The sequence below is a fragment of the Drosophila bipectinata genome, chromosome 2L, assembly GCF_030179905.1.
Source record: "Drosophila bipectinata strain 14024-0381.07 chromosome 2L, DbipHiC1v2, whole genome shotgun sequence".
Taxonomy (NCBI): domain Eukaryota; kingdom Metazoa; phylum Arthropoda; class Insecta; order Diptera; family Drosophilidae; genus Drosophila; species Drosophila bipectinata.
In genome coordinates, this window is record NC_091736.1 from 197,449 (window position 1) to 225,270 (window position 27,822).

The window sequence follows — 27,822 nt, forward strand, 5'->3', positions numbered from 1 at the left end:
AGCGTGAAGCTTCTGGGAACTAGGAAAAGCATAAAAAACTCGTCATGTCATTCACCCTTCTGGATGGGGCAAGCATTAAGGGCTGCTCCGGGATTAGCCGTACATATAGTGCCACAACTATTAACGGTCCAGTGAATTGTGATTTCTGCTGACGGGAGCGGAGCTTATCCTCGATGTCTTCCAGTATTTGGAGATTTATTGAAGGTAAAAATCGATGCAAATATAATGCATAAATCAGAGGGCTTAAGTCAAATTTTTGCGGGTACATGGAGTGCACTGGGAGGCGAGGCGGAAGCATAGAAGGAGCTTCTCCTCAGACGGGGTCAAAGCGAACTTCCCCCGAAACGCTTCGTTTATTTGCCAACACGGGTTGTTTGAAAGTGGGTGGTTTTGGGAGAGAGTGGCAAAAAAAATGTTGAGGGCGTCTCGTTATATTTGTACATTTTCTGGGTCTCTCTTCGAAACGTCCCTGCAGACGAGCGCAGGCGCTTTGATTTTCCATCCTTACCCTGAAGTTTCCCTCTTTCGCCCAGTTCTGCAAAGAAAATGCCAGAGAGTGAAACACTGGGAAATTATACTTCCGCCCTCGTGGCAGCTGCACCTTGTACCAATAAAATGTTCCTCCGTAGGTCAGGCTTAGCTGTGAGAACTTTATGACTGGCAATATTTACTAACTGCCTTGCTGGCACATCAAGGCCCACAGATGCTGTACCGCGTTCCGAAAGATAATTAAAAAATCATTATCGAAGCAGACGAAGAGACTCGAAGCACCGACCCAGAGTTGGGTGCTCTGGGTCAAGGGTCCCAGCTCGAAGGTAACATGACTATATGCATAGGTGTATCCCCGATTCTTCCCCAAATAATGCATCCGTTGGTTTAACTGGCTCAGTTCGTTCAGGCTGCGGGTAAGCGGGTTGCGCAGCTGCTTTCCGCCTTTTCTGAGCTCCAAGCCAAGCAAACTGACGGTTGGGAAACGAGTTAGGAGATGTGCAGAACGGAAAAACTGGTTTTTGGGTCAGAGTAAAGGGCCAAAGCCGAAACCTGACAGGGGAGAACAGGTAAGCCCGAGATAATTATTCAATGAAGCCGAGAGCATCTTGTCCCCCCCGCCCCTCTACGGGGCTGCAGCGAAAGGGCCCGCTCGAGAGCCGTGTCAAAGGGTTAAAGCCTAGACTGGAACGTATAAGAGAATATCTGCGCACTGTCTCGCGCCTTCTCTGGCCGCTTCTCTGGCATCTCTCTTTTCCCGTTTTTCTTGCGCTCTATGGATTCGGGTCTCGCGGATTCCTGAGGCAGATTCAGTACTCGTTTGTTGTACTGGTACGGCGTACGTGCGCGGTCGAATCGAGAAGTTGGAACCCATCTAAAAATCCAATTAAGTTTTCAGGCCCAGGGCTGAGTGAATGTGAGTGCTGTTCCTTTTGCGCGTCAGTGTAAGAGTGCGGATGTGTGAGCCACGGCTCTGAAAGATTGCTAAATATAGTTTAAAATTAGAAAAGTATGAATATTGTTGAAAGAAATGTGGGAATTCGAAAACAAACGCCATTCAAGCGGAACACAAAATGAGTAGCTACACGAAAAGTGGCCAGAGGGTAGTCTTGGCTTGGCAGTGGAAAATCACTCATAAAGGTGTATGCGCGAGTGTGTGCGCGTACTGCAGTTCCCACGTTAAGTTTCAAATGGAAATTCGCTCGATTTTCCGTGCTTTTCACGCTCTTGGGCCAGAATGTGAAAACAGGACCACACCCGCGCGGGAGCACTTGAAAAAAATGGGAAAAACAGTGCTGTAACAGAAGTGCCAAAGAAAAACAGCTCTGCAAGAAAAATTCCAGTTTCCAAAAGGATCGCAAAGAAAGAGAGGGAGAGCGTGAGAAATATAAGGGGCCAGGGGGCGGTTGGCAGCGGAGGACAAGGAAACGTGTCAAGCTGCACTGGCCGAAAACTTTGGCTGGAAACTGCCAAGGAGTGGAATTCGAGGAATCGAAAAGCGTTGCCCAAACGTAAGCCCAGAAGTTGTTCCTTTTGGATGCCATGAGCGGACAGACTCTCCGGCTCTCCCAGTTGCGCTTCGAGTGTCCGTGCCTTGGTGTCCTGGCTCTGTGCAGTCGGTATTGCCTTTTTCGACGAAGGTTTCAGAACCGACAGTTGGTATAACTGGGCTTTGGAATCGCGTTTGGTGACAGATACTGTGACTTCTTGCCAATAAGGATGCAGGAACAAAAATGAAATCAGATACAAGTGTCAATTATATAATGTACCCAAGGACAAGGCGTGACCGTGCCTGGCGTGAGTCACGTGCCAGTGGGTGGATGTGAATTACGGAAATCATATCAACCAGGAAACCATGAATGCTGAATTATACCCATATATTTTTTTATGTTTAATCCTAAACCTGTGCGGCTCTCATACTGTTTAGTTAGGTTATATGTTTTTTTAATTTCCCATATTGATTACCGCACCCCTCGTTCGTGAGTTCTGACAGATGTTATAATAATTAAATCCTTTGTGCAGCCCGGCGGTTTCAAAATCCCTTGTCAAAGTGCCCTCAAACGCTCGCAACGAAAGTGTCATAGAGCAACCTTATCCTGTAAACAAAGTGTAAAGCGCTCCCAGCTCCACTCCGGAGTTCTTCGCGCTCCACCAGCGCGAATTCGAAGGACCTGCCCCGTTGCCGTGCTGGCCATTGAAGCGGCCTGCTGACTCGACGATTTACTGGATTTTTCTGCAGAAACACATCCCTTCAGCATCGGATCTGAGTAATGGTTGTACAAGTGAGGTGAGTCACCAACCAAAAAAGGATATGTACCTGGACATAAAGGGGTAGACTAGGTCTAGAATCTGAAGTGTATTTGTTAGTGCGAGAATTACGAAACATATGAATCTACAAAAACTGACCAACCGAACTGATTGGATTGCCTTGGAAGTTTTGGCTGGAGCCTCTTGATTGGTTTTGTGGCTTTCTACACATCCTTTTCAGGCTTGAGGGACAGGCGACCAGATTACCAGTTCAAAATAAAAAGGCAAACATTTGTAGCAGATGACGGCAGCAAAAGGCAAACGCAAACTGAGATAAAGTGTAGCCTAGTTGGTGCTGGTGTTTGTCTGTGGATTGGGGTCAGGATATTGCACTTCCCCTCTGCGGAAGCCTGCGTTTTGCGCTCCACTCTGCTTCGTTTCCACTATCTTTGTATGTTAGTTCCGCCCTGAAAGCCAGTGCGACGCAGATACAGTTAATCCAAGCAGCGAATTAGTTTTCAAGGTGTTCCTCTAAGCAGCATATGTTGCTATTTGGATGTGCTCCTAACTTCAATCGAGTGCCAGCTACACTGCGCTATTTGCTTTGCGGAGGTAGAACGTGGGTGCTTGGGACTTTGATCTTCCACAGATATACTAGTTGAAGGCGAAACAGTGGGGATAAGTTTCGGAGTGAGATTTTAGTTCATCTGCGCAGTGTTTTTGAGGTCCATAATATTGCTTCGCAGCCGACCATTATCAGTCCACGTTAACCCGAGCTTGTAGTGCGTCCAAGAGAAGCCTGAAAAGTTTATTACCCACTTTTCTGTTTGAGTATACACACACTAAGCCTCTCGATTCAAGCCCAGATTGAAAACCTCGTCGATTGGCGCCCAAAAAGTGAGAAAACGAAACTGGGGCCCAAAACAAAGCCAGAGATAAAGCCGTAGAAATGTTTATGTTTGGAGCAGTTAGTTCTCAAGATCGGCCCAAACTGGAGTGGAATTTCGTGAACTCAAAACATGTATGTATGTATATATCTGGTTGGCAGCATCGGACCTCGCTGGTATAAGAGAATGAGCTGTAGATACACAGAATTTCCTGCAGCAGCCATTTGCGAGTGGCAGTCCGGTTATCCGGGCGCGATTTTTCAATACAAGTAAGATGAAGACAACTCAGAGCACCAAATACAGAATGCAGTTTTCCGACAGCGATCTTGGCCCATAAGCTGTGCAGACAGGTAGGAAGGTGGGCACAGGTAGGCGCAGGTAGGCAGGGGTATTCACGCAACCTAAGCCCCAAACATTCCCGCACACTCGCACCAGGTGGAGGGAGTACGGAGTGCGGAGCGCGGAGTAGGCGGAAACACATTCAGGGCTTCGCTAGAAAGTGCACTTCGCTTCTCAGTTACATCCTGGTGCCGTGCGCTTTGTTCTGAGCACTCGTTGTTTTTGTTTCCGAAGGTTTACACACTATTGGCAGTGATGCGTTAAAATTGACCCAGTTGTTGATTTATTTTTACGGCTCTCGGAGCGAGGTCGCATTGGTAGCTACTCTGCCTTCCTGGCTTGGACTGGAAGCCATAATTCATATTGCCAGGAAACACAGACAAGGACCCGAAAGTATAATTGTGTAAAGGAATTGATTGGCCCTTTCTTTAGAAAGACAACTGTTTATCTACTTTAAACTAGACTAGACTAAAGCAAGACTTATTCCCCAAAATTGACCACAAAAAGGGAAGGTTGAGACCCAAGAAAAAACATTAATAAAAAAGCTTGTTTCCCACCAAGACTATTTTTGTAGATTCTTTTTTAAGAAGTCCATTCGTTTAAGAAATTAGGAATTTTCAACTGGTATGGTCTTCCCGCCTTGGGCCCAATAAAGTAATTTGCCAGGCTGGTCGCCGGCCATTATTTCCCATTAAAGCGCAATCAGCAATGCTATCAGATGGGCTACCCCTTCGAACCACAAAAAAGTTATCAAAGTTGCCAAGCGAAAAACATCCTTTTTTAATTTGTTTTGAAATATCGACGGTTGCAGGGGGAGGCCAACACAGGGACCTTCTAAAAAGGACATTCGCTGAGAAATAGGGTTCAGGAGACTTTTAAAAGGGCTTTCGCTGGTAAATTTTCATGTTGTTTTTTATGAATGTGCAGAGGACAAAACGCGATGCGGTGCTTTGGAAAAAATCAATATTCCTTCAATGCCGCAAGCCTGACTTGCTCAAGCTGAGCGGAAAGTGTTGGTCGTTCTAAGGGCGTAGTCTCTTTTCAGACCAATGCTACAAATTTATATAGAAATATGTATATTCATGTACCTTTAAAGGTTTCTGTGCTAAATGCCATATTGAGAGTAAAGTAGCTGCCACTTCTTATTGGCGGATATTTCTGAATTGTTCAGGGGTATTTATGGGACAAGACAATAGGATATATTGATAAATATAAAGGTTAACATAGCAAGAGCAGAATACATAGTTAGTTAATAGTTAAGCAATGAATAGTTTATCAGAAGATCAAAATTGTATGTGACATTGTCTGCCGCACGTTGCGTAATTGGTTTTAACGCATCTTTAAAGCATAAAATTTACTTATTGCATAATGGAAAAGTTTTGCTCTTTTGTGAAGAAATCCACGCTCCTCTTGTACCATTCTTGTGTCCTCTTTTATCTTCATCTAGTGCTATTCAGCTTTAGAATTTTATCGGCCAAAAGATGGGTTCTCTCTTGGCTCCTTCAGCGAAGTAAAGCGCCGAGTGCTAAACTTTTTTTTCTCGAGATTGTACTTCTCTTAGTTTGCGTATTACTTTCAACGAAAAGAAAAACCTGACTGTGAGGCACATAAGACACAGCAGAAAAGTTTTGGACACATCCGCCTGGAGCTTGACTGGGGTGATCTTGATCCAGAATAAAAATAATTCATAAAGGGGGTAATACCTTTTATACACACTCCATGAATGTTTGTCAAGTCTACGAAAGATTTATGGGAAATGACCCCAGGAGGTAAGGGCCATTTCCATGGAAAAAGTTTAACAAATAGACCGATAAGAATCTCATTTCTTCAAGCTTTAAGGAGTTACCGACATAATAGCGGAGGATTATGAAAGAATACCCAAAGTATATTAAAAAAGTCTGGGGTTATCCCTCCTTGGATTGATCTCTACTGATGAAGACAAGTTCATCTCCGTAGAGAAAATCGTTAGGGTATGAAAACACTTTTGCGAAATGGGTCCGATAAGAACTGTAAAACAAAATGAAAAGCAATGAAAAATAAGATAAACACATTGTAGAAACCATTACACACGAAACTGAATGTTCATTTCCTTCTTATTCAGGGCAAAATAAATTTCAAAGGCCTGAGTTTATAGAAAGACTTCTGACCACGCCATTAGAAAGCACATTAAGGGCTATGTTGCCGTCCTGCTGGGTGTGCCGCTCCAACCCCACCTCTCCAGCACAGACAGGAACCCACCACATCCGTTTAATGTCAGCAAATTTTATTTATTTGTGGTTCGTGTTGTATTACAGCATTTTAGAGCAATTAAAATTTACAATGGCAAGGTGCCGGACCACCGCTCAGTCGACAGAGAGCTTTGCCACTTTGCATGCCCACTGGCGGTGCCCAGACTACGGCTACGGTTCATTGGGGCGAATGTTTTAGATAATTTTATTAGAGTGATATATAGAATGTTACCCAGGATAGAAACTTCAGTGCTGAGAGACGGTACGGTATTTTCCAGTGCAGGTTGGGTAAATTTCTGTTCCACTGCCAGCTAGAAAATATCCGATTGTCATGAGCATAAATAAGCCATGATGAGCAGGGGAATGGGAACCAATCGCTCGATTAGGCGACTATGTCCCCACATCCGCGGTGCATTCTGGCGTATGAGCAAATGCAATTCGCTCGTTGATTTGTCATCGTGTGATATGAAAAGGCCTGCTTCCTGATTCTTGCCTGCTGTCCCCAGCGCGACCAACTGCCAGACTGATTTTCAAATGAATCCTCGGTCCTGCGCCGCGGCCAGTATTTCGGTAATGAAAATTCAGCCATGGGGGAAATCATTTTTCCGGGTTTTGTGCCATTTAAGTTGGCTCTGTTCCGGTGCTTGGGTTCTGTGCTTCCATCCCTTTCAGGTGGGACTCTCCAGTCGAATGCGATGCACCGGTCGACTGAACTGGGTGTGGGTGACCCTGGGCATAGCAGCATAGCAGGATGCGAGTGCGATCCATAAATGGCTTTTGTTTTAATAAACTTGGCATTATGTCGCCGCTGCAAAATACGAAGAATATGTTAATACAGCAACTAACTACTTACAGTACGTTATAATCTATTTGGAATAGCAATGGAACTGTCCAACTTCTGGCACACTGGTTTTAGATATTAAATTGTGTTTCTTTAGGCTTTAAAATACATACACAAGAAATACAAGTTTCGGTAGTCACTTCACCGCATCTGAAAACTTGAGGACAGATCATAAAACACCCTCGAAACACCATTTAATTAACTTCAATAGGCCCCAAATCACGATTACCCAATAGCGACCCAGCGGATAACCATCAGAAAATGCCCAGAAATACCCGAAGAAGGTCCTTTCTCTCCGCTCCAACCCATGAAACACGAGTTTTACATTAATTCTCAAAGTTTTCGAGGCAAACTGAAAAGGACGAAGGAAAAGTTTTGGCTGATTGTAAAGAAGCCTCGATAGTTTGTGGGCACTGCCGCACCCCACCTGAATCTACTAAGTGGTGTCCCTAACAGCTGTAGCTACAACATATTAGTTTCCTAACTACACACACACACTTTTGCCTGTCTGCGTCCCACAATAGGCTAAATGGGGAACTATTGTTTATGAGTTTGTCAACGGCGTTTGGGTTTGACAGAGGTTGCGCCTCTGTATTATACTTTAATCAGAGATAGTTCCCTCTGATATAATCAAAGGTAGCTAATTGAAATTATTAAACATTTTTAAATCATGTTCAGCGTTTTGGGACTTTAATGATGCCGTTCCGCCTGTCCCACCTAGACATTTCCAACCACCTTGATTAGGAAGAGCGGGTCCTTTGGAGGTGGAGGAAAAGACTACATTTGAAGCTTGACAGTGACATGAAGGGTGATGGATGACGGCTGAAGGATGCGACAGCTTCATCAAGTGCAGCCAGGTGAGGCGGTAGGGCATTTATTGAAGGAAATGCTTATCGCAAGCTGCAGCACACTGAAAATTTTGATAGTAGTGAGGCTTGAAGTTTATCAGCGCATAGAGTCTATAACTGGCTGGAAAATCCTATCATTTGAAACTTCTCCGACATTCCCTTACCCGATACTTTCTCTCCATTTCAGATGACGGCACTGGAAGTGAGAACGATAAGTTAAGGCGGCGGCGCTGACTATGGGAACAGAGGCATGGGCGTGAGCGCTGACCTTGGGTCTCATCAATGGTGGCGGGCATTGAGCCAGCACAGCCGACAACCGCAGGCGCAGCCAGGAAGGCATCAACGCCAGCTTCTTGCTAGCGGGCTGCCTTCAAGGACTGACACAATTACTGGCAAAAAGTCGCACCCTGCTCCGCTCGCCAAATCTTGCTTAGGAAAATCGACAAGCGGAAAGCGAGAAAGGAGTTCCAGTTGCAGTCCCATTTCCCGATGCTGCTATAAGCCAGAACTCAGCTCCAGATCAGTGCAAGCACTCTACCTTGTAGCCACCTTGTTTCTGGCACTTATCGCAACAGATGTACAAGCGCACAACATTCCAGGTGAGAGAATTCGGGTCCTTTTACTTATGAATTTATTTGTTAATTTTTCTAGATCTTACTATATTGTGACTTTTATTTCTCTTATTGCAGACGATGCCGTTCACATCACGGCTATTCTCGGCGAGGGCGTCATCTTCAACTGCCACGTGGAGTTCCCCAACGACCACCCCGTGCCGTATGTCCTGCAATGGGACAAGAAGGTGAGCGAAACGGTACGATATCAGAGTTAACATTTCTTCTCTAAACTCTCTTTTTTACATTGTTGTACCGATACGCAAAAACAAAGCAAGAACAAGTAAGAACAGTCAGTCAGAACAGACCAAGCATTTACGCAAATGAACTACCGGCAAACCTATACGAAACCCCTCTCAACTAATAGTATGAGCCTGCCCGTACTTTGAAAAGAATAATATTTAAACGAAAACGCTACCAGTATTAGTGCTCACTTTAAGTTTGATTCATTTTGTGTCTTATTTCGAACTTTCTTGTTACCAGTAACCTATAAGCTCCAGTAAACAGAACCCGACGAGAACACGGTTCTTGTCCCTATTGATGTCAATGCGATTCAGATGCTCCTAACTATTTATAAATATATAGCTTGAACTAAGCGTGTTTGTGTAAATGTGTTGCCCGATTGGTATTTCTGCCTTTTGTTTCCTTGGTTATCCTTGAGTTATTCAGTCTTTTGGGTTTCCATTGCCATAAACCGCCCTCAACTATGCAGACTGCTTCCAGCGGCCTTTCCGATCAGTTTGTGATCCTTATTTTGCGTCTCGTTTAAGTTCGCCCACAAGACACACAACACACTCACCCACACTTACAAGAGAAAAACTAAACTGAACACTTTGGAACGTATTATTTTTGCGGCATTCGAAGAATACTATGAAATTAATTAAATTATTTGTCAATTGAAGGAACGGGCGTCACAGCACCCGGACCAAAGAGAGCGAAAGAGAAGAAAGCAGTTCAAAAATGCACTTTTCACCAAATTCAAATTATTGCAATCGAGGCATAATCGAAAACCTAGCATAGCTCGATGCAACATTGAAAATTTCAGCTCCTCTTATATTTCTCCTCCATCTATGCAAATCCTGATCAATTAGCCAGCCACATTCATAGCCAAAAAATTTTATAAAGATTATTCACATTGCCAAGACTAGTGGCGAAAATACCCAATAATGCACCCGTCCATTAGCCACTATCTCCAACTCAACCTCAACCTCACCACCCCTCAGCCAGACAGTCCTCTCGAAAGTTTGCGGAAATATGCTAATGTTTGCTGAGGTCGAAGTTCGAAAGTCTGAGCCCTCCTGGGATAAGGAGAAACTTTGAGCTTCGTCGTTCCGTGGATGCTCCGTTTCGGCATTTTCGGTTGCGACTGTCGGTCAATGCAAATTCCTGTAGGATAAATAAACTTAACTCATAACACCGCCAACACGACACCTTCACACTATCATTTATTTTTCCCTATAATTGTTTCATTATGTAGTTTGTGCAACACAGTTGCTTACAGTTTTGCATGTTACTTCCTGAATTATACTTTCTGGTAAACTGTATGTGCTTTATATAAATCCAGCTAACAGCGCAAGCCCCAAACTACGATTAACTTTATTAAAACCTAAGCCTGCTGTGGCCTTGATCGGGCTAAAGTTGACCAAAGTAACATTGAAAGCAGGGATATAGAACTGGACTTGTATAGAAGACTGTTTCAGGCCGGAAGCACTTGGTTCATGGGAGCACCTTACGAACAGAGATATGAAATAAAAAAAGTAACAAAGCCAGACAGAGAGAGTGGACGGGTGGAGCTCAGGGTAACCCAATTTTATTTGCGACTACAAATATTTTACATGAACGCTTTTCATCTGCAAAAGCTAGCATTCGAAATGTATCTTTTTGGCCGGCGTGGCTTCGGTTAACACACACACGTTCAGAGGACATTTCTGCATTCACGGATACACATGATTTATGGTGGGCCCAGGGTCCCTTGCCGACACTTCACTCCAGAAGCGTGTGTGTGCAGAACCTAACTGGGCTGCCCTGCCTGCGGCTATCGCTCTCTATTCCGCTTTTCCACTTTTTCTCTAGTGTTGATGCGCTGCAAACTGACGCCGAAGGGGAGCAGATTGACGAAGGACTTAGGGGAAGGATTCGCTGAGCTCTGGATCTGGGGGGTTTGTGTTGACAGTAGAAATGTATGACCATGTCTGAGCCAGTGTGTAGGTGTGTAGAGCTTGTCCGTTGTTTTTGGCATGTTTACGACGTGGCGGCGCTAGCTCTGCACGTTAATTTGATGAGTTTTTGTTTTGACCGTATGTTTCTTTAACCAACCGGAACGGAACCCACCAAGCAACACGGCCACATCGTGGGCTCCAACGGGCTACACGGCGCATTTTACTTTTATTTTTCTTCATTTCCACCTGCATGCCAAGCTAGACTTTGTATACAGATATTGCATGACGTTAGAGAGAGCACCCTGTTGTGTACATAGCTGTCCAGTGTACTCGCGTATTGTGAATCATAACTCTAGACAACAACTGTCTTTCCTGTACATGTGTCCCTATTCCTATCGAATAGTACCGAGAATCAGACTGCTGTTTGTCGTATGTACAGAGGCCATAGCACATTCAATGCATACTGTACATTCGAGACAAGAACATTTTTTTAACACTGAGCTGAGACTAAGCGCCGAAATGTAATTGAATTCTCTCTAATTTTACAACTGCACCGCACGCAGGGCTCGGATCTACCAATCTACATTTGGTATGAGAGCTATCCAGAGCACATCGAGGAGGGCTACAAAGGACGTGTGTCCCGCGTCTCACAGGACTCGCCATTCGGCTCCGCCTCGCTTAACCTGACCAATATTCGAGAGTCGGACCAGGGCTGGTACGAGTGCAAGGTCGTCTTCCTCAACCGGGACCCCAAGCAGCACAAGAACGGTACATGGTTCCACCTAGACGTACATGCACCGCCTCGCTTTAGCGTTACACCAGAGGATATAATTTACGTAAACTTAGGTAAGTCTGACACTAATCTAAATATCCGGAAAAACAATAAAGGCCGTGTGAGACAATTCGATGGGGGCTACAACTCTTTAATCCGAGGACAACTTTAATCCTCTAAAGAGAAACTATCGCTGCCGAATGTTAAAATATTTACAAATCTAAGTGATAGCATCCAGCTGAGAAGGCAGAACAAAGGCACGAGAGACGAGCGACATTACGTATAAATCAGATAAACACATCCGCTGGCAGGAACACAAGACGAAGAACAACGGGCGTGGTGGGGCAAGTGGAGCGAAGAACTGCAACAAGAGCCCGGCCCATTGTCTACCGCTGCGGCAGCCATCACAGTTGGCCATGTCGGCTCACCAGGAACACAAAACATAGTTAGCCAGAATGGGGCGGGGGCTGAAGCTCCTCCACTTGCACCAGCCTGCAGTTGAATCCAAAAGTAAAACAATTGCCACCACTTACCTTATTAATTCCTCGCTTTTCCGCTGTCGGCCTCTTCTCGTTCCAGGTGATTCAATTATACTAAATTGCCAGGCTGATGGCACTCCCACGCCGGAAATACTCTGGTACAAGGATGCCAATCCCGTCGATCCCTCGCCGACAGTCGGCATATTCAACGACGGCACCGAGCTGCGGATCTCCACCATTCGGCACGAGGACATCGGAGAGTACACTTGCATTGCACGCAATGGTGAGGGACAAGTCTCCCATACGGCCCGTGTTATAATCGCGGGTGGCGCTGTAATCATGGTAAAAACCTAAAATACATTAATTTTGAGACACATTACAAATTACAAGCAAAATTGTGATAAAATGGGGAATTGGGACTAGGGCCGATACACAATTGAGAATAGAAGATTGCGGGCAATGGTCAGAGGTCCAAAAAAAAGCACCTTACAGAGAGCAGTTAACTAATACGTGGTTTCTATTCTCTTACCCCGTAAACTTCTCTGAATCCCAACTCTGAATTAAACCGCAGGACAAAGGGAAACCCGACAAACACACTCGCACTAAGTCAAAATCGAATACCGTCACTGAGAGGCTGGCCATAAGAGTAAGTTTCGCTCTCGCATATTTTCTCCGCTTCTTGCATTCTGCATACCGCATACTGCATACTCTCCTCCACGAATTTCCATCAGCGAAGCCAAAAGATGGTCCTGGCTCGTACCTGCAAAGAATAATCCTTAAAGTCGACTAAGTGGTATCAAAAATCACCAGTTCTAGCTTTGCCAGATTCTGGACTCCAATACCACTGCTTCATGGTGTCATTCAAGCTCATGGACTCACATATTCTAGTTCTAGCTTTGCCAGATTCTGGACTCCAATACCACTGCTTCATGGTGTCATTCAAGCTCATGGACTCACACATTCCGTCTGACATAAATAACACAAAACGTAGCATACTTATGTGCAGGTCAGCCAGTGCGATTTATTTCAGCTATTTATTTGATAAAATTATTGCAAATACTTAATATCCATCATTAAATCAATTGTTTCAAGACCCAAGGCAATTTACCTTTGACCTTTGAGACCACAACAGCACACTTTAAAAGGGCGCACAGCGTGTGAGTTGTGAGTGCACATGTCTGGTGCGTCTCTACCCCACAACCGTACATTCTTCCCATAAATATTGCAATAACAGTTACTTAGCCACAGGCAGAGTGAACGTAGATGGCCCAAAGGCAAGCCAGAGCAGATCAAGCAATTTAGTTTAGGAGCCCGATTCGGCCCCCAATCAACCGACCTCACTTTGGGCTAATGGTAGAACTAATTCAAATGAAACAGCAATCGGGCCAGCAAATTGGGCCGAGAGCAGAGCTGTAGGGGCAGTAAAGTGCACCTTAAATAAACCAGGAACTCGACGGACGGAATGCACTCATGCAATTACCAAGAAGAAAAGGGGTTCTAATGTCGGTAGCTGACAGTTGACTGACAAGTTGTCAATGCCAGAGATTGAAGGGTCGGGGATTAGATGGAGCAGGAAAGTAAAATTATCAAGCGGGTATGTGCTACAGCAGAAACCTTATTCCCCGGGAGCAAGGGAAACAAAGGATATCGATGAGGACAACAGCTAAAAATTAGCTGTCATGGTCCAAACTACAGCGCGGAATGGGGTCTCTTCCCGGCCTACCTTACAATTTAAATTATTCAACAAGAAACGTCCACAGTCAACCGTCATAAGTTTGCAGCTTGTCGCCTAACTCAGTCAGGTTTTAAATTTACTTTTACCTCTTCAATTCTCTTTCCCCAGGTGCCGCCGACCAATCAAACGAAGCCCGAGGGCGAAAAGGTGATATTCTCCTGCGAGGCTAAGGCCATGCCTGGCAATGTCACTGTGCGCTGGTTCCGCGAGGGATCTCCCGTCCGGGAGGTGGCCGCTCTGGAGACGCGCGTCACAATCCGCAAGGATGGATCGCTTATTATTAATCCCATTAAGCCGGACGACTCGGGCCAGTACCTATGTGAGGTGTCCAACGGGATCGGCGATCCGCAGAGTGCCTCTGCTTACCTCAGCGTCGAATGTAAGTAGTTTTGATCCTTTACTTTTAAAAATAGCTGTATCAGTACTCTAAAACTTTCAATCTGAAATTTGTCATTTCTCTGATAGACCCCGCCAAGGTAACCTTCACGCCCACAGTGCAGTACCTGCCGTTTAGACTGGCCGGTGTCGTTCAGTGCTATATAAAGTCTAGCCCTCAGCTGCAATATGTCACCTGGATGAAGGACAAGCGTCTCCTGGAGCCCTACCAGATGAAGGACATCGTAGTGATGGCCAACGGATCGCTCCTATTCACAACCGTGAACGAGGAGCACCAGGGCCAGTACTCGTGCACACCCTACAACGCGCAGGGCACTGCAGGAGCCTCAGGCATCATGGACGTGCTCGTGAGAAAGCCCCCGGCATTCACCGTGGAACCAGAGACGCTGTATCAGCGCAAGGTGGGCGACAGCGTGGAGATGCACTGCGACGCCACAGAGGCAGAGGGCACTGACCGACCCACTATCAAGTGGCAGCGGCAGGAAGGCGAGCAACTATCGGACTCGCAGCGCAACCGCATCAAGATCTCCGGCGGCAACATCACTATCGAAAACCTGCGACGCGAGGACTTTGGCTACTATCAGTGCGTGGTGTCCAATGAAGTCGCCACCTTGATGGCCGTTACCCAACTAGTGATCGAAGGCACCCAGCCCCACGCGCCTTACAACATCACCGGCAAGGCCACTGAGTCCTCAATCACGCTACAGTGGCTGCCGGGGTACAGCGGCGGGTCCGAGTACAAGCAGGACTACACCATTTGGTTTCGGGAAGCGGGCGTGAATGACTGGCAGACCATTTCGGTGACGCCCTCGGGAAGCACGCAGGTCACCATTAACGGGCTGGCCTCCGGCACCACCTATGAGTTTCAGGTGGTGGGCCGCAACGTCCTGGGTGACGGACTGATGAGCAAGGTGATGAACGTGCGCACACTGGGTGAGTGTTCTGGATCCTTTTTCGAACTCCTATCTTTTCGTTTGCTTGCTCTTTCGTTTGGGTTTCGCTACAGTCGCTCCTCGGCATTCCTGCACATTGTTAAATCATAAAAAACCTCTGCACTACTACGTCCGGATTGGCTCTAACTTACAACTTTTGTTTTCTCTCGATTTCTTCTCTTTTCTCACAACCTCCATCGAACAAAACGCAACTCGATTTAACTTTCTCATACTAATCATGTGCGAAATCAAATGTAAACTGTCAAATGCCAAACCTCGACCCCGAATTTTTCCTGGGAACATGGAAAATTCGGGCGCATAGAAGACGCTCCGGCAGCGCCACGTAATGTCAAGGCTGCAACACAACCGCCCGACTCATTTTTTCAGCTAATGCCAGACGAAGCTGGTAAGAAACCAAACCCTATCAAAAGTACTAAACCAAACCATCTGTAACCCCCTTTGCGTAGTTTCACTTAAAATAAGAAACGGAAACCCACTGACATCCAGCCTGCATTTAATTGCTATCGTAGCCAGCAAGAGCCAATAGTGTAATTCTACAACATCCCACGCACATATGTAGATTTTCCGTTCCTCGTAATTCCTTAGCCTCAGCCTGTGCCATAATATTTTTGCACTAATAGAACCAAAAAGAAAGTTTCGAGTGAGATATATTCAGTTCAAAAAGTTTCCCTTTAGAAAAAAAACAAAAATAGGTATTAAGCCTTAAGAATAGAAAACAATAGTGATTCCAGCGATTCAAAAATATATTCTCCCAAGCCAATGATGATAAAAAGCTTAATTAGGAAGATTGTAATTGTCAAACTGGGAATCGGCAGACATGCTCCTATTCATTATGAAGAATATCATATTGGTCAGATAGAGAAATTCCTTTCGAACACCCGAAGTGACCAGAACTCTGATATTGGGTGCCCCGCGCTATATTTCGTAGGACTAAGGGGGTCTCGTTTCGTAGGGTTCAGGTGGTCTGCTCCCTGAAACAGGGTTATTACCTCACAAGGTCAAAAGATATCTCGAATTGAGCCGCCTAACTTAGGTATACAGCCTGGCGCACGTTTTATTATGATTTAAACTCCGATACGGCGACCATTGAGGCTCACTGCACTAGCTGCGCAAGCGAAGGACTGCTGGCTTCGCGGTCGATATGACAACGCCTTCACCAGAAAGAAGGTGAAGACGGTGTAATTCAAACAACCTATTACCAAATGCCGAGCACAGCCAGTAGGCATAGCCCTCCAGTCCCCAACATTTTCCGCTCGTTGTGGGCGCAATATAATCGTCAGGCAATTTGAATGCCTTTGTCGACTTTGCGCTTGTTTTTCGACCCGCTTTGCGATAATAGTTAATTTTACATCGCTCCAGCTCGCTGCCTATTCTCCCCGTCACAAGCAGCGGCTCTGTCTCTATCCTGGGTCCCATATGTCTGGAGGAATGTCAGCCCGTAGAATGTCAGCCCCACCCCAGCACATACACACACAAATAAATGCTTCCCCCATTAGCGTATTTAATTTCTACGGCTCGTGTGCCTGTGTTTGTGAGCCGACATGGTAACATGCGAGTGCGTATACGTGTTGGCGCAGGCGTAGGTCAAAAAATAATAAAACAGCAGCAGCTGGGGCTACGGCTACGGCTACGGCCAAAGGCAACAATATAGCAGCAAGGATGAACCTTAAAAAACCAACAACAACAGCAGCAACAATGAGCGAAAGCACCAGCAACAAAGGCAGCCTCTCTGACTGCAAAAGTACGCCGTGTTGTGTAACGCAACCCTGGATTTCGTGTACGTGTGTACCTTTTTTTGGCGCTTGTAACGAAACACCCCAAATAAGAACCATCCAATGCCAACGCCCACCTCCCCCGCACATTCTACCTCCACCTCAGCAGATACCCAGCCTCATCTAATCCATATAATTGAACACACATCCACAGAAACATCAATTAAGTTAACGCCTCGCACACCGAACAGCAGTTATTTATTTCCTTTGGCTTCTATTTGCGTTTTGCTTCTTGGCCAGAGCCTAATTTTCCATTCCCAAAACCCAATGGATCTAATCCCGGTCCCGTGCTAGCCATGTTGCCATGGTACATACATGTGTGCAACGTCCATCACATCCATAGACTCATACGTCATGAAGGCGCCAGCCCTGATTTTGTCGTTGGTATCCACCTCCACCCCCGGGTCTTCACAGCTGAGCTGCACCTACTACTTTTAGGTCCTTCGCGTATGTAGGTAGCGTGATTGCTGACTAGTCTCGTAATAAAACCTTCTTCAGAAGGCTCATGCGAGGCAAGAGTTTGCGTTTAATATGCTGATTTATTTTAGTCGAGTGGGTTGACCTTCGCCAACACCCTGTGGTACGGTATAGTTAGTACTCCTTTCGGTACTTGGATTGCACTTTCTTTCCTTTGACTCTTTAAACGCACCTTGTTGTTTGCACCACTTTAGTTTTAAATATTAATTCACCATTATTTTCTTAATTTGATTAAAACTTTGTGTTTCGTTGTGTTTATGATTTTTTGCAGACCTATTAGCCTATTTTGACATTTTCTTTCACACCGACTCGCGGGGCAAGCTTGTTTACTCGCCGCCCAAGTTGATTGTCAAAGGTACTCGTATTGGACCCACATATACATACGTTATTATTTAAACATGTTACTCGCCGCCTTCTGCCACGCACTGTTTGTACCCCGATTCGCGAAGGCATCCCGAGTTGCTTTCAATTGACTCTTCGAAGTTTAATGTTATACCAAGCAGATAGTAATTACGGTGCATATTTTCAGTGCCTCCTTGTCCCCCATAGACGTACACGCCTGACCTCCCCTCCAATTGACAGTCATAAATAACTTGCAACCGCGAGACGACTCCTTGTCCTTGCGCACCCCGGGTCTGTCCTGTCCGCCCGTCTGTGTTTACCCATCTCATTTGGGTCCCGTAGTTACCGGAATCCCGCAGCCACAACGGACCATTGTGTTTTATTTTTGTAACTTGTTGTGTCCTTTATGTTATGTCACATCTAAATTTTGTGGGGCACGGATTAAAGGGTTATTGCTCTTGCTCATTTCGGGGCTGTTCGCATAATCAAGTTTTAATATATGCCAGCGAATGAGTGGAATGCGCTTTAAAGTCCCGAGGGTCTTTGCATATTTTTTACCCTTAAAACATTTACATTTTTCATTAGCGACGTCCTCATATTAAATGGCTTTTATTAGTGGCACACATTGGAACACCCATCAAATCACCTTTTCTCTCGCATTTTCCCAGTATAAAATAACATTTACCGACGCTCATGTGACATTGCCATCTAAAATCCTTATGCGCCAGAAGCGGTCCGAAGCGGACCGTTCTAATTTGAATCTTTAAGTATAACACTTTGATCCTTACTTTGATTTTATAAAACCGGTATCTAGATCGAGAGCCCTGAAAGCCCAATCCAAACTAGATTTTAGCCCTAGTCCTGAAGCCCTAATTGTCACGGCTAAATTTTGATAGCATACATTTAAGCGTTCTCTTGTCAACCCTACTCTAGCCAGAAAATCAACACCAATTCAAGTATAAGTCTTCAAATAAACAAGTCCCTGCAAAGTAGATTTCCAATATACATAAATAGGAAGATAATAAGCGGAAACAGATGCCAAAAAATCATTAAATATAGCCATAAAGGGCTATTTAGGGAAAAATTACGTACACTTTTAAAACACATACTTAGCGTTTAGCTACAAAAGTAACTAATTTTAATGTTGGACCTAACCCTTTTCAAGGTATGCAGGTTAAGTTTGGTCTCGACGGCTTTAAATTGCTGGCTGGAAAAACAAAGGCTGAAAAGTAACCACTCCGCGAATAAAATAGAATCCCTTCTTCCTAATTGTACTCGCCAATCAGTTGGTTTTCATACTAATAGTTTCAATTTTCTCTCTTTTACCAAATAACCCCTGATTAAAAAACAGGTCCTAAGCCCGGCCCCCCCAGGAATGTGTCGGTGACGGAGATCTCCAACGGATTCCTTATAACGTGGCAGTCGCCGTTGGAGCGGGCTCACATCGTCAAGTTCTACACCATCAAGTACCGGACAGACGCCCAGTGGAAGACCCTCAATCGGGGTCAGATCCGGCCGGAGGAGACGCAGTATCTGGTGAAGAACCTGGTCGGCGGACGCACATACTACTTCCGGGTGCTGGCTAACTCAGAGAAGTCCTACGAGTCCAGCGACGAGGTGAAGTTCCCTGTGCCGGCACGAGTGAAGCACAAAGCGATAACCGCCGGCGTCGTTGGGGGCATCCTGTTTTTTATTGTTGCGATCATTTTATCGGTTTGTGCCGTAAAAATTTGCAATAAACGTAAACGACGAAAACAGGAAAAAGGTAACACTGTGGCAAAAGCTATCACACACACTTGAAATGGTTTTTGATGACTATCAACGATTTTGTCCATTGATATGATATTAATGATATAAACGCCACTCTGCTAATGCTATTGATAGTGCTAAGATATAGATAAATACCATTGATTCGTACTAATACCTGTACTGGAACTAATAAGCGAAACTGATGTTCCTGTTGTTGGCGATGAACGCAATGAACCGACTGAACTACTGAAAAAACTCTCGAGCTTAAGCCTTGAACTTAGGTCGGACGGCAGCTAGTTACCTATTATTTTTATTCTTGAGCAATAACTTTAATTATACGCTTAAGCATCAAATTATGTTAAATGTTATTACCGATTTTACATTTCCTTCTAACCCACTCATCTGAGTTGGGAACCTTCCTCCTCGCCTTGAGTTACGTTTTGACCCATTGCTTTATTCGACAACAACAGTACATTGCAGTTCTAATTGCTCGAAAGTAGAATATGATTTGATCGGAACCTTCATAAATTTTGCCTGCCTAAAATTGCGATTGTATTGTAGTTCTGCAAGTTGAGTTCAAATTCGGAAAAGCTATACAAAAATTCGTATATGTAAGAATTAACATACTAATTGGCTTTTGGTTTTCTTTTATCTGTTTTATTTTCTACCTTTTTAGTTTAAGATTTCTTTTCCAGTTTTTCCCCATTGAATGTTGTCCGCCCAGCTCCTGCTTATGAGCATTGACAAAATTATTAAGCCAATTCTTAGTTGAATTCAAACCTCAGACTCCCCACTTACCTTATACCTTGAATTAGGTTCAAGGTATAAACTCGGACCTTCGCTCCTACTGATAGGTCCCAAATATTTACGCTTTTTTGGGTTATTTTTTAACCAATTCGTCTATGTACCTTTTTTTCTGTTAAAAGCATGCGAATACTACTAGTTGTTACCCCTTAAGTTAAGCACTATGCTAAAAGGAGGCGAATAAGCTCCAGTACACCTCAACGACCTTTGAGAAGAAATAGAATTAAAGGGCCCATACTGAGCGTGCTGTATTGCCACTATTTTCTAAGCTGAGCAAAACTGCGGACCCCACCAAGTGGATTATAAACCCCAAACTACTTCCTCTGACTCGGCGTTTTATTGGGGTCCTTGTTTTAGGTTCTGTACTAAGTCAATTATTTAGTGTTGCTTTGCCTAAGTTTTTCTTGTTTTGGTTGTATTATTTACTCTTACTGATCCCCCTACACTTACACGACACAAAAACACCAGAAAACAGCTTAATTTTCGGTAAACAATTACCTTTAAAAGTGAGAGGGAAAAATAATAGGAACACCTTTATCTCTGATAATTGTCAATCATGTTCTCGGCCAAATCGTCGTTGTTTCTGCCCAGGGCTGAGTTCATGACAGATAAAGGGGTTCATGACAGAAAACCACACTATCTATATACTTGGCAATAAACCATATATATAGCACAATACTGGGCAGACGTTTTTTGTAAACAATTCACGCACAAAGATGGTAAAATAAGGCCCACAGATGATGGCGAAGAGCAAACCAAACCGATTCAAGTAACATAAAATGATCGCGTCGCCTATTTGTCGGTGGTTTGGTGCATTGCAGTCCTCCTTTGTCCGCCCAACTTACGAGACTCTGAAGCTGGTCTTACAGACCAGCTCCATAGATACTCCTGCAGAGTCTGGGTTGGGCAGTCAACTGGAGAAGGAAGATTATAGCCTTGCAATGCTCTGTAACTAATATATTGCCTAGTAAGCCCCCAATAAGATCCCCAGCATCGATACGAGCAAGGGTAAGTTTTTGCAACCATTTTAATCGATGTCGTTTGCCACAGATCCTGAGTACTGACAACAAGCTTAAGGTTCTTTTCAGAAGATCCCTCAAAGAAACCCCACCTACACGCCACCAAAACCAATCAACCTACAAACCAACACCGACAATAGAAACTTAAACTAATTACTTGTCTGTTCCTCACCTTACGCATCCACATTTCATAAGCAATTTGCGATCTGTCGGTTCTTTTGTCAGTGGGTCTGAGTCCCGGACAGAATAAAGTAGATGCGGATGCTGCATCTTGCCTCAACTGCCGTCGCACTTTCTCAATTATATCAAGCACCCAGTCTCACCCAGATTCATAATTACCCCATACCAAGGTCGTACACGAAACACAGCACACAGCAAGCAAAACAAACAAGGGCACAAAAGCTGAAATAAAAAACATTATTTTGTACACTTTTTGTTTTTGAATCATCTTGACCCTTCGGTTCTTAAGATTGCAACGATTCGTCGCCCAACTTTTGGTTTCAGCTTACTTTTCATTTGTCGCTGTAAGTCCCATAATCAGTCATTCTTTGCATTTAATCTTCAGTTCATTATCAGCTTTCCGTTCCCTCTTTATTTGTTACCTTAACCTGTATACCTTTCTTTCCGTTGGCACAAATCGTATCTGACCATTCAAAAGCCATTTCACGTGTCATTACTTGTCCAACTTTGTGAAGCCCCATCCTAAATAAAATACTGCGAAGAGCACACGGCTATATATATTCATAGGGCGATTTGTTATAACCAGATTTTTTAAATCTGGTAGTCAGTTCCACGTGTGCTTGTTAGCCTAGGTTTCAATAAACATGAATGTATTGTTGATCCCACATCCCCGTAAGTCCAAATAAGGAAACCCTCAGTGCTGTGAATTGTGACTGATTGCCCGAAATCCGCGATGGAATTTATTTCTACTCACCTTTTTATCAATAAAATGCTTGTAAATGCTACATGGTTAAAGGTCAATCCTAACTACTAACTAAAAACTGGTGACTGGTTAATCTAATCTTCTGTTAAGCCTTTTCCCCAAAGTAAAAACGTAGCTGTAAATACTAAAAAAGAATACTAATGCGGCATGCAAGCCTATACGAAACAATCTTCCCACCAATAGATCATTTTTGAACCTGGCAATGGGCTGGAAATACTATACGTAATCGCATGGTTTCAAATATTAAAAAAAACCATTGGTTTTTAATAAGAATTCCTTTAAAAGATCGACAAAGCCACAACATTTTTGTCTGTGTTGAAGCGAATTGCATATAAGCCATGTATAAGTCTGGCAAGCCTCCTCCAGATCTTACTAGAACTTCAAACCAAATTAACCGTATTTATGAACTTCTGTGTGTAGAGAGCACCGTAGATATGCATTTGTGTATGTATAGTTATAGCCCTTTTTGTATTGAGGCCTATATATAGAGTGTGTGTGCTTGGTAGCTTTACGTAAACGCTGTACGGGTATTTTATTTACTGGATAGGATGGCTAACGCTGCACGCCAAATTAATTGTAGAAATTATACGTTTGCAGAGTTCAACATGGTAGCTTGCAGGATAACGGATGCTCGTAACATTGCCGCCAATAATCATCACTTGAACAACCGCAGTACGGGCTCAGTTTCCTCTGGTCAAGTGCCTTTAAAAAAGTAAGTACACCTTTGAAACATACCAGGCCATTTTTGAACTACAACTCGACACTTTCCCAACCGAATTCTATCTAAATCTGTGTCCGTAATGTTTTCATCTGTCTCACCCATCTATGATTGGTACTCACTACGCACGCTCTACCAATTTCTCCACGTCCTCTGTAGCAATATTGAACATTACCGTGATTATGAAAGCGTTTTTATAGTTCCAGGTCCATCCTGTCATAATCAAAATCGTAAGCGAATCTTTCTAAAACTAAATGGAAATTTTTCTAGTTTGCAGTATGCTATTGTCTTTATTTTCGTGATTACTTTAATTTATTGTTGAATTTTTTTAATTTTACGTGTAAAATAAACATTTATTATAAAAATGAAATAGCTGACGATTAAGTTTGGTTATTCATAAAACAAATCTTGAATTTAATCTATTATCTTCATTTAAATGCGGCCCTTGTTTGAGCTTCTGTTTTTTATATTTCGGTTTTGAAATCTATTTAACGTTCAATTATCAGAAAAAGAAATAATTTCTACCTATACCCCTTACAGGTACAAACAAACCCGAATATCAAGTCTAACCGCCATTCTTATTGCCATTCTTCACTGGATCTGGCCGCCTGATCGCTGCACTAACTGCCACTCCATCTACAGCTCACCACAGGGAGAGGACGCTGACGACGGCGACGGGGGCGGGGCGCAAGCCGGGAGCAGGCGTTCCGTGAGTCGCATCCAACGAAGTCTCGACGGCCGTTTCGTCGTGGATATGAGTGCATCTAAGCTGGGATACTCCCACAACCTCGACCCTGCCAGTCAGGACGAGGTTGACGGTAGCTTCTTCGAACGCAGGAACAGTAACGTGTCTCAAAAGTCTTCTAGCGATGACGGGGGCTTCCTTTCGCGCCGCAACTTTATAACAGCCCGGGCCTCGTGGCGACGTCCTTTGGTGGCCTCCTCCAGTCAGTTAAGCCTGCAATCTGCGGCGGACTCCGCAAGAGGTTTTCTCCAGGGCTTGCTCAAAATCGGAGGTGTAGCTCCTAAACCAACGTACTTTGGCGAGGCGCCGGCCGTCGCAGGAGCCCGCTACCAAAACGTCATGCGCCCCTACACTACTAACAGCAACTTGTACGGAGACGCGGACAGGAGTAAGCCGTTGCACATCAGCACCATCAGTGGGAATCTCAACCAACCGCCCTACACGCCATCCAGGATCTCGAGGCTGTTTTCCAGTTCGCCCCAGCTGCGCCAGCATCACCAGCCCTTGCTTAGCAGCGGTAGTGGCAACTACCCGACGCACTTCAGTGATCTAAGCATGGTGTATCCCAACACAACTGAGCAGTCATCGCACAACCTAAGCAACAGGTACAGGTATTACTCACAGGAGCTGCCATACCTGCGAACCATTCAGGAAGAGACCCGCCGTCAGCAGCAACAGCAACTTTCGGTGGACTCCATAGAGCCGTTTGTCCCGCTCCAGATGCCATCGCCCCCATCCTGGAGGAGCTACCAACTGCAGACACAGCTGACACACCACCGGCCCAGGACTCGCTGGTATCCCCGCCACTACTCACGACTCTTCGGCAACAACCGACCGCAGCAGCACGAGCTACTCTCGCCCCTGCCCGATTTAAACCTCGCCCTGCGAAACGGTGGCATTTCCATGAACCCCGGTCTGGAGGCCTCTCCTGAGTCGCGTTCCAGTTCGAGCGGGTTTGGATCAAAGAACACCTCCAATCACCCCGGAAGTACCAGCGAGTGGAGACTGTTGCCCCCGTACAGAGCCCCTCCATCACCGCCCAAAAATCCCGGATGCTACGAAGCCGGAGTGCAGCTGCAGAGCGGAGAGCAACAGGCCCAAGCCCAGACCCCCCACGGTTCCTACAGCTACAACCTGGGGGCCACCAATCCGTCGTACACGATGGCTTACTGGCTGCAGATGATCTCAAGACTTAACGCGGCAACCGACAGCAGCCTTCCCAAGGCCTGTCCAGTGGATGTGGGCAGCGTGGACGGGCACTACGAGTTCGATCCGTCCACGCCGACCCCCAGCGCCTCGAGCATGCTGCGCGAAGATCTCAACCTGCACATAGATACGCAGTCGCACTTGTTCCACCCTCCCCACCATCACCACACCCTGGGCCCCTTAAGCGGGAGTCTGCTGCACAGCCATGCGCCTTACGGGGCGAGCCGCAAGCCGCGCTCCCAGAACCTGCCGCACCTGCCAAGATACGACAACGTGGAGGCGCGGCTGCAGGCCATGCGGGAGGAGTTCTACGCATACCGCAAGCGGCAGGCCATGCAGCAGATGGACAGTGTGTGCTGAGCGTTCGAGAGCCACCGAACTCCTTCACTTATGCACTCATTGGCACAGTCGGCCTGCGACTCCCTAGGAGCCGAGCCGCCGTAGCAGTACTCATGGCAACCAGACAGGATAAGTGTGATCGGCATGGATCAGGTTCCAATTCAGAGATAAACTTTCACAGTTTGGCCCCTGCGAATTCACAAAAGTCTAGCAAAATAAACAGAAACCAGAAACAATTAGTAGATTTAGAAGGGAAACTAGGTGTGTAAATACTTTTGCGTAAGCTCTCTCAACGCCCTCTAAAATAACAAAAGTATAAGTTAATATTTAACAACTATAGAAAGTATAGTAACTTATTATTACCAGAAACGGAATATATACTCGAGAAGTATTGGTCAGAAGGAGCAGGGATTGCTTGACGACGTATGCAACAAATTACAGTTACACGTAATTATTATTTACGAGTGTATTAGATATTGAAGATATTTAACGTAACACACTGATAAAAACCAGTTAAAAATTAAAAGCATTAAAAATTCAAACGAAGTAAAATCCGCAGCGTAAGCGTAAAATTACGTTACTTAAACTAAAGATTTACGAGTAATATCGAGATGCTATATGTTAGGCATGCAGTTGTTGACAGCTATAGCGGGTTATGAAATGAATAGAGTGGACTCATCGATGATGAACCAGCGCTAAGTAGCCTCAAGATACATTTTTTCATAATACAATTATTTAACGGCATTAAACCTACAAAATCAAAAGGCAAACATAGACAAGGCTCACTCACGGGCACTAAAGAAATAAAACTGCTGCATATATGTTTAAAATTGACCTACGCACGATAATTAATTTAAATAAATATTTAATAATCAAGAAACAATTATAACAAAGGGAAACCGAAACCCAAAAGACGTTAATCTAAGCCAGAAAGTCAGTGCAAAGCGGTCGATCAGCGATTCCGATCAGTTAGGGAAAATAATTCTTTTTAGTTTAGGACTCGAAACTCGAACTCTAACTCGAAGATAATATTCACAGTGTTTCTGTTTTTTAAGTACTTCTTAACGACAACTAACAAACACGTCTAAGGATCAAATTGCGCAAAGGATGGTTTGACACAACTTGACGCCAAAACACTGCCAGAGCGAGAGACGCGAGCCGACCTCGTGTGTGTATAGCGTATGTAAATTACAGAGCATATAAAGTGTAATAATAAAACGTTAATGATAATGATAACAGTAAAGATAACGAGTAAACAAGTTCGGGGAGGAGTATCAGCTCAAGAAGTCTGATCAGCCCAGAATCAACAGAAACAAACAACTAATGATCTCAAGGCTTTATCTGCCTTTGATGAATTTTGCAATCCGAAACACATTCCCGATTTCCCTTTTTGTAGACTTGACCTTTGTTCCGGTACTTTCAATTACAAAAGCATTATGCCTGATCACTGTAAGAGACGCTCCGGGGAACTCCGACCAAGATTCATAGAACGCTGGTTAATTCCTCTCAGTTTTTCAGGAACTGTCCTGGTCCGGTTTCGATTGTCTGGGGGATCGGAGGCCTTCATGGGTAGGAAAGAACCTTTGGGGTGATCCATTTGGTTCTAGTTCTTTAGTATCGTTCCGACAAAGTCGTTAAGTAATTTAAGAACGAAGCAAAAATGCAGTTTAGGCGTTTATTTTGTAAGTGTTCAGAGTTTGAAATGTTCATTGTTTAATCCATGGCGTACCCACACGCTTACACACGCCCACACAAAGCGTTAACTCAATGCGAATGAAATAAATTAATTAATTAACCGAACACTAACGGAAATGAGAACGAACAGAGCGTCAGTGTAGAAATGTGGAGCGACAGCTGTAATTGATTTTGAATTGAATTGAGCGACGAACGACGAGACTTAGGCGCAGGACTCTGAGGCGGATGGATATATATGATTATTTATACGATTATCAGTATATGCGGTAACCAAACACATATGAATATAGGTACTGGGTTACACGCCATGTACATTAAGTAACTAAGTTAAGTCAATCTACTGCTTTAGTCTGCCACTTTGATTTTTGGACAAGGTGCGCCAGTCAACTTCAAACTTTCGCATCCACTCGACTTTGAATGAAATTAAAATAGAAACTATCGAAAATTATATATAGGAACACTATAGAAGAGTGAAATCTATATTCTTTTGCACCCCATTCCACTTCGGACCATTTCAAGCCTACACTTGCCCGACCACCATTGTAACTTTTCCCGGCCCACTTCCCGACTTTCCCATCAGCAATTTCAATTAAAATTATGAATCATAAAGATATAAATCAGTTTAGAACGAATATATTGTAATAATAAACACTCACACCAATTAGCAAAATGAAAACAATTTTAAACAGATAAACATAAAAACCAAAAACGAATAAAATAAAAAACTTGAAATTGATGAAACAAAAAACGAAACGGTCTCTATGTCAGTTGGGGAGGGAGAGTTCACAATTGAATTCTTGTATGTGTTCATTAGAGCTACCCCAGTAATAGGTTTCAGATACCATTTGTTTGGGAACTCTGGATCGAACGCTGGGTCTTTGACAAAACGTCGGCGATCGTCTAATTATTTAAGTGAATAAACGTCTGCGAAAGTGAATTGTGGGGGAGCCGCGTTGCCAGACAAAGGGGCTATTCAGAACCGTTTGGCGTGGGCGTGTGTCAAATGTCAAATGCAGTCAGCCACAGATG

General features: G+C 44.5%; 1 protein-coding gene across 11 annotated transcripts; it reads left to right on the plus strand.

Moving 5' to 3' along the window:
- The first annotated feature begins 1,304 nt into the window (after positions 1–1,304).
- Positions 1,305–27,506, plus strand: tutl (immunoglobulin superfamily member turtle). 11 transcript variants are annotated; one of them, XM_017250055.3, is made up of 13 exons: positions 1,305–1,405; positions 2,512–2,776; positions 8,067–8,478; positions 8,569–8,690; positions 11,213–11,495; positions 12,001–12,242; positions 13,744–14,014; positions 14,101–14,964; positions 15,286–15,369; positions 17,505–17,588; positions 18,927–19,340; positions 22,688–22,802; positions 23,349–27,506. In XM_017250055.3, the coding sequence occupies exons 3-13, from the start codon at positions 8,130–8,132 to the stop codon at positions 25,117–25,119; spliced, it is 4,599 nt and encodes a 1,532-aa protein (XP_017105544.2). In that variant the 5' UTR covers positions 1,305–1,405; positions 2,512–2,776; positions 8,067–8,129; the 3' UTR covers positions 25,120–27,506. The 11 variants fall into 11 exon arrangements, 9 of the variants coding, with proteins under 9 accessions (XP_017105544.2, XP_017105540.2, XP_070133058.1 ...); XM_017250051.3 differs by lacking the exon at positions 17,505–17,588 and adding an exon at positions 22,968–23,038 and having other exon boundaries at positions 23,349–23,517; XM_070276957.1 differs by lacking the exon at positions 15,286–15,369 and adding an exon at positions 22,968–23,038 and having other exon boundaries at positions 23,349–23,517.
- The last annotated feature ends 316 nt before the right edge of the window (positions 27,507–27,822 follow it).

Coding starts and splice junctions, on each gene's coding strand:
- tutl (XM_017250055.3), top strand. CDS start 8,130: ATGGGCGTGAGCGCTGACCTTGGGTCTCATCAATGGTGGCGGGCATTG. Junction 12,243..13,743: donor CGGGTGGCGCTGTAATCATG/GTAAAAACCTAA, acceptor CTCTTTCCCCAG/GTGCCGCCGACCAATCAAAC. Junction 19,341..22,687: donor ACGACGAAAACAGGAAAAAG/GTAACACTGTGG, acceptor ATACGTTTGCAG/AGTTCAACATGGTAGCTTGC.